The sequence below is a fragment of the Sander lucioperca genome, chromosome 13, assembly GCF_008315115.2.
Source record: "Sander lucioperca isolate FBNREF2018 chromosome 13, SLUC_FBN_1.2, whole genome shotgun sequence".
Taxonomy (NCBI): Eukaryota; Metazoa; Chordata; class Actinopteri; order Perciformes; family Percidae; genus Sander; species Sander lucioperca.
The window spans coordinates 853748-860559 of NC_050185.1; the positions used below are offsets into that span (position 1 = coordinate 853748).

Here is a 6812-nt window from a genome sequence, read left to right on the forward strand (position 1 = left end):
CAGGCATGTTGAGCTTGGACGAGAAGGAGTGTGGCAAGTTGATATGTAAGAAGGACTAGCCACATTGTCCTCAAAATGCTGAAAAAAAAACCAGATGACAGAACTCAAAAGGCATGTTCTCCTCTGGTAAAGAGTTAGGAGGAGGCTATGAAATGTACAAAAAGACCCAACTCCATTTCTAATCATCCCAGAAATGCAGTGGTGGAAAAAATACTCAAATCATTCACTTCACAAGGTAAAAGTACCAATACAACAATGTAAAATTACTCTAATACAAGTAAATGTCCTGCATTCAAAATCAGAGAATACAGAGGTATTATCAACAAAATATACTTGTACTGATATGGTATCAAAATGTACTTGTTCTGCACTGCTATGTCCCCTGTGACTGATACATTATATGACATAAAATTGTTAATACTGATGCATCAATGTGTAAGCAGCATTTGGCTGTTGTATCTGCTTGAGCTGAAGCTAGTTTTAATGCTTTAATCTAAAAAGTAGCCAGTAACAAGAAAAAAAGCGCAATATATCAGTCTGAAATGTGGTTGGAGTAGAAATACGCAGTTGAATGAAATGGAACTTTTAAGTACCTAAAATGTACTTAAAGTATAGGCTACTTGAGTGAATCTACTTTGTTACTTTCTACCACTGCAGACATGTGGAAAGCCTTTGATATGAGTAAAGTTTAAACCAATGTAATACATCAAGAAACACTGAAACTCTTAAAAAGGGCTTCAAAGATTTAAATTGTAAACACTTTCATACATCTCAAATCCTACATCAAGTCCTCAAACAGAACACTGAGGAAAGCAGCAGCCAGATGGTGAAACAAATGGGATGTAAATAAATATGTTAATCAGTAGCAGCTACAGTTCTATTTGAAGGAGCCTTCCAAGTGATTTAAAATGAGTTAAAAGGTTGGAGCTTCTAATTGCAAACACAGACACGTTCTTCATGCGTTGATGATTTTCTTGGAGTTAGTTTGTAGCATCATTGGGTGGAACATACACGGTAAACTAATCCATTAATTGCTCTCAGAGTGACATTAACCCATACTGGAGGACAACCTGATGTCACTGGAATATTTTTTTCTAGTAAGATGAGGTGTTGCGCACGCAGAATACAAAACTAAACTTTAGTGACAATTATAGGCAGCCATACAGACCTTCATAGACAAGCTGTGTAATACATAAAAGTCCAATTAAAGTTAGAACTGACAGCCAAAACAATATATTATCCATTCATCTTGTAACCAATAAAGAACAATATTGCATGCTGTGAAGTCATTTCTTACTGTGTGTGGATGTCCACCTCTTTTCCTCAGTATGTCTGTCCTGTGTCTGCTCTTGTCTTCATGACTATCGGCCATTTATACTGGCCTCATTTCCAGCTGCAGAGAGTCCACAGGATCCCACTGATGAAGAAAGGGAAAGGTAGGAGAGCAACACAAGCTGTTTGGGACCATCAAGCGGATCATCTGACAGACATGGAACAATAGGTGGACCTATATAGAGGTTCTCTGATCTGGTGGAATATTATGTCAAGTAGCCATACATTTAACTTGCATCTCTGCAATGAGCTCAACTGTGTCATAATGTACCCTCTATAGATGGATTCTATTTTAAGAAAATCTATAGTAAATAAATTCCTAGTTGGGTTTAGACAAGAGTTGTTAATCTTTTATTCCTTCTTTTGGGCTGATTATTACTTTATATTGACAAAAAAATATGGTACGTAGTTTTTTTCTTAAAACTCAGTTGGTCACAGACAATAAAATATAATTTTTTTTAAATATTTGCCAGGAATATACAATCAGCACAACATCCACAGGAAACTACAAAGAACCTTAAATATCTGCAGGAACCTATGAGGCAATGCTGAAGACGTTACATTGTTTCATCCATCACCTACAAAAGGCCATGTTATTTGTCACATGTTATCTGTCACTTCTGCTGGGGGCTACCACTCTTTGTTAAGAAATTAGGTCTCCTGCAAATAATCTCAGACTTAAAGAAAGGCACACCCTGTCAAACAAAAACTACAACTGTCACCTGAACCACAAATCACCCCAGATCCCCTCCAGGAACCCTGAGAACTCATCCCAACAATGGAGTGGAGATGAGCTTACACACAGTTTAGCATTAAGTAGGTGTCATGTCTGGCCATTTTCCCATTCAGTGTATCTGAGTGGGTCATTAGACACAGGTACAATATGTACTTTTTCTCAATTCTGGGAGCTAAAGTTCCAGGGGGACACATCGTGTTTGCACAAACGCAACATATGTATGTTTCCATGCCACGTGAAAATCCTTTCTCATGAATCATGTTTGGCTCAGTCAGATCTGGAGCAGCTGTCTCAATACATGTGTTTTTTTAAGTACTGTCTTACCAAAAAATCCATGTGTGTTGCAACATTTGATCCATTTTTGAAAGGTTACATAATGTAACTTACATTATTTCCATCTGGCCCATAACTAGGGAACAGTAACATGCTCACTTCTTTGATACAGACTTCAAACTTGCATCAGTATGTGTTCTACATCAGCTGTACTAATGGAATAAGTTACAGTGCCCAACATCCTCTCTCTTTGGTTTCTGTTTCCATCAGTTTAGGGCACAACATCCTAAGGATCCAGTTAATTCCTGACTGAAGCTGTTCATTCCATTGTACATGGCAGCAACAAGATCTGCATGATATCACAAAGATCATTCATGATATCACAAAGATCCTTTGTGATATCATGAAGATTAATGTCCTGTCCTTAACCATACTGCTATGATCTATTGAATGCAAATAACACTAAAAATGAAATTATATTCTGCTTCTTTACTGGCCATGTAAGGACAATGACGATATAAGATGGTAACACATATTGAGTGGAATGAAAAACTTTTCATTTATTCACTTGGCTGTTACTGTGGGTGGCAGCAGGCATGAGCTCTGTTGGACACAACAGGGGAATGGTGGTATGGGGTTAGGGTTTTTGATGTTTTCTTGGTTTTAACATTTACAAACATAAAGCTGCACCGTTAAGATCCTTTTTGTTGATTTATATTCTGTTTCTTGACATTTGTCATCTTAATAAAATGTCGGGTTTGACCATGCTGAATTTATCTGAGCATTTAAATAACTCCTCAGCCTTTTTCCGCTTATTTTACCAATGAAAATAGATGAAAAATAAAAATTAATTTAACCAGATTACAAGTAGAAACAAAACTGCACTGGTAGTAAATCGCAGCTTTAATCTCAATGTTTGTTTCAGCTGTGCCATTACAAGTCTGTTACCTTGGTAACTTCCTATGGTGCATGTATGCAAATCAGTATAAAAAGGTGCAAAGGAGACTACCAGTTTAGGAGCACAGACTAACATTTATTAACATTTGTAAAAAACATTACACATCAGAAAGAACAGAGTTCAAAGAAAATGGCAGGATACAGTTCCAAGACATTTCATTCTCTTTAAAAACCGGCAATGGTGCAAAAATCAAAGCAGCCTACACCCGACACAGGACCCGGGGATGAGGGTTTAAAGATAGTCTTGGCGGTGATTTAGTGACCGTTTTCCCCTGTGTCTAGAATCGGCCAAGTCTCTATTTGGAGCTGGTGTACTTGGTCACGGCTTTGGTGCCCTCAGACACGGCATGCTTGGCCAGCTCCCCGGGCAGCAGCAGGCGGACGGCGGTCTGGATCTCCCTGGAGGTGATGGTGGATCTCTTGTTGTAGTGCGCCAGGCGCGAGGCTTCCCCGGCGATGCGCTCGAAGATGTCGTTGACAAAAGAGTTCATGATGCCCATGGCCTTGGAGGAGATCCCCGTGTCTGGGTGCACCTGCTTCAGCACCTTGTACACGTAAATGGCATAGCTTTCCTTCCTGGTCTTGCGACGCTTTTTGCCTCCTTTCTTCTGAGTTTTGGTCACGGCCTTTTTGGAGCCCTTCTTTGGCGCAGGAGCGGATTTTGCAGGCTCAGGCATTTTCTCTTCCGTGTAAACGCCAGTGAAACAGCTCGAGTTACCGCCCCAACTCCAGTCCCATATTTATAACATGGCTGTGCAAATGAGTGTGGGCCATTCCTCCTCTGCGATTGGACGATCCCATGCCAAAGGACCGTCATTACCGAAGGGCGCGCTGCGCCATTGGCTCGTGCGTTTCAGTTTCACTCAGCCAATCGGAGAAGCCTTTGCGGTTTATATGCCTTTACTCACAAAGGCATTACGTAAAGGTCCAAGCTCTTCCAGCCACAGTCTCACAGTGTGCCCGCCAGATCACTAAAACTACATTTTTTTAACAATCATGTCTGGCAGAGGGAAAACCGGAGGCAAAGCCCGAGCAAAGGCCAAGTCCCGCTCCTCCCGGGCCGGACTCCAGTTCCCGGTGGGCCGAGTCCACAGGCTATTGCGCAAGGGCAACTATGCGGAGCGCGTCGGCGCTGGAGCTCCGGTGTATCTGGCGGCAGTGCTGGAATATCTGACCGCTGAGATCCTGGAGCTGGCAGGCAACGCGGCCAGAGACAACAAGAAGACCAGGATCATTCCCCGGCACCTCCAGCTGGCCGTGCGCAACGACGAGGAGCTCAACAAGCTGCTGGGAGGTGTGACCATCGCTCAGGGAGGAGTGCTGCCCAACATCCAGGCTGTCCTCCTCCCCAAGAAGACGGAGAAACCTGCCAAGAGCAAGTAACGGACTCCCCGCAGGCTCACCGCGGAGCCAGCCACTTTTTCATATCCATGTTCGTTGTTTTTTTGTTTTTTTTGGGATCAACAACCTTTCAAATATGGGGGACTGTGTTTGATGTTGGTGTTTCTACAATGAAAACGTACACTCGCTTCTCGTCGGGACTATCCATAGACTGCTCAGTCGCCGCTGTGTGTTGTCGGCTCGGCGCTATCTGGAGGATGATGAAGGCCGCGGGGACATTTTTAGTTCTTAATATGGACCAATTCTGAAGGGAGGAGGGGGTGTTTTTTTGTTTCGCAAAGCTGCTATAAAACGTAAAGAGTCGTTGTATTGTTTTATCATGTTGTTTCAATAAATGCCCTGTGGCCTTTTGGCACAGGAAGAATACATTCCGTCTTTATGTAGCATGTTGTTATCATCCGGGGACTCTTCGGTCGGTCTTTGTGAGAGAACAAACTGCACATGACAGGGCTGCAGCTTTTAAAGTGCTACGGTGTAATATTTAGATAACAGTGAGCGTTCTTCCATTTCATTTTACACCTAAGGTTCAGTCCTCAACATTAGAAAGATCACTCCATCACAGTACCTTCTTTCATAGGGAAATTATGACTGACAGTTCTTCAAGGAAACCATGTTTTGCTCAAGATACCGCTGTGGCCTTCATGATGGTTGTTCTCACTCACGTGACCTTTTTCTTCATTGCTACAGTTGATGTTAGAAGCCCTGTGGAATATACTTCTGACAATATCTAATTGGTGGATATGAATTCTGTAGTTGAGGGAACATTTCTTCATACTTTTTTTTTTTTTTTTTTTTTTTCATACAAGGAACCATATCTAATAGTTTACATCAGTTATTCCCGACCAGTGGTAGTTGTTTCTCAGGGGGTACTTCTGATGTTGTCACGGGGCAAAGGAAAGATTGTGGAGAAGCTCAACTTATTTGGGAAAAAAATAATAATAATTTGATTAAAAGATAATATCAGCTGCAACACCTGAACACTACATGTTGCAGGTATGTAAGAGTGCTTGAAAACTAGTTGGCAAGAGGGCTCAGAAGTCTAAACAGGTAAGTAAAAGTAATGAATTAATGGGAGAAATAAATAGCTAAAAGTAGGCTAATGGCTAAACAGTTGAAATAGTGAGAAGTATTAACTACTGACTAAAATGGTCAGCTACTAGGCCTACCGACGAAACAATTCAAATAATTAGCTTACAGTAATGGTAAAAACATTTAGCAACCAAAATATAGACCGTTCACAAGTATGAAAACATAACAAGATCCACTCTTATATAATAGTGAAATACATTGGGAATTGATGAAGGGGTACAAGAGTTCATTTGACAGGACTGTGGGGGGGGGGTCCTCAGACCAAAAGGTTAGGAACCACTGATTTGCATTATGTTCATAATAGTCTCTCATTGCCAGACCTTCCTCCACAGTGCTGCGGACGAGGGTCTGGCTAGTCCACACAGCATTCTGGGATGGGAGAAAACCGTGCTCTGGTTTATTGTAGGCCTAGCAAACCTGGTTCCTTTTAAGGATTCAGGTTATTCTGAGTCACTCACTAAACTGAACTGGGTTGTGCGAGTCACTTGAATCACTTGGCTCAGTATTGATACATCGCCAAGGAAACTCAGTGCTACTGCACACACCCACTCGCCACCTCATGCAGCTGCTCACAGGAGAGCCATTTAGTCACGGAAAAGAAAACATTTTGAGCCAGACAGTTTATTTATTGTCTTAACTTAGTGTAGCCTAAGCAATAAATAGGCTTTCAATGTAGACATAGAAACAGGAACGGAGAAATGCCCGTAGTGAATACTTATTTTTTTTAAATCGACTGTGTGCTTGACCTAATTGCATTTCAGCATATTACATGTATACACCAAACCTACAGTAGGCCTAGCTAGGCTACGTGCAGAACATTGTATGTTATTGCAGAAGTGAAAGAATGGCTTTTTGTTGTTGATTTGCTCTACCCTGAGCTCGAGGAGAGACTTCACTCGCTCGTCTGCTACTGATCCACTCATGACAACGTAGCCGGCTGATTCGCGGGATTGACTGACTTGCGCGAGCATCGACAACTCACGAGTCATCGACGGCTCACGAATCAGCAAGGGCTCGTGAGTCT

The 6812-nt window shown here is 41.9% G+C and overlaps 2 protein-coding genes across 2 annotated transcripts; one reads left to right on the plus strand and one right to left on the minus strand.

The window, feature by feature from the left end:
- Window positions 1-3349: 3349 nt before the first annotated feature.
- Window positions 3350-4069, minus strand: LOC116058117 (histone H2B 3). Its single transcript, XM_031310754.2, has one exon. The coding sequence runs from the start codon at window positions 3973-3975 to the stop codon at window positions 3595-3597; it is 381 nt and encodes a 126-aa protein (XP_031166614.1). The 5' UTR covers window positions 3976-4069; the 3' UTR covers window positions 3350-3594.
- A 100-nt stretch (window positions 4070-4169) lies between these two features.
- Window positions 4170-5064, plus strand: LOC116058116 (histone H2A). Its single transcript, XM_031310753.2, has one exon. It carries the CDS (start codon window positions 4295-4297, stop codon window positions 4679-4681), a length of 387 nt encoding a protein of 128 aa, XP_031166613.1. The 5' UTR covers window positions 4170-4294; the 3' UTR covers window positions 4682-5064.
- The last annotated feature ends 1748 nt before the right edge of the window (window positions 5065-6812 follow it).

Excerpts from the sequence above, each read along its gene's own strand:
- LOC116058117 (XM_031310754.2), bottom strand. The coding sequence starts at position 3,975 with ATGCCTGAGCCTGCAAAATCCGCTCCTGCGCCAAAGAAGGGCTCCAAA.
- LOC116058116 (XM_031310753.2), top strand. The coding sequence starts at position 4,295 with ATGTCTGGCAGAGGGAAAACCGGAGGCAAAGCCCGAGCAAAGGCCAAG.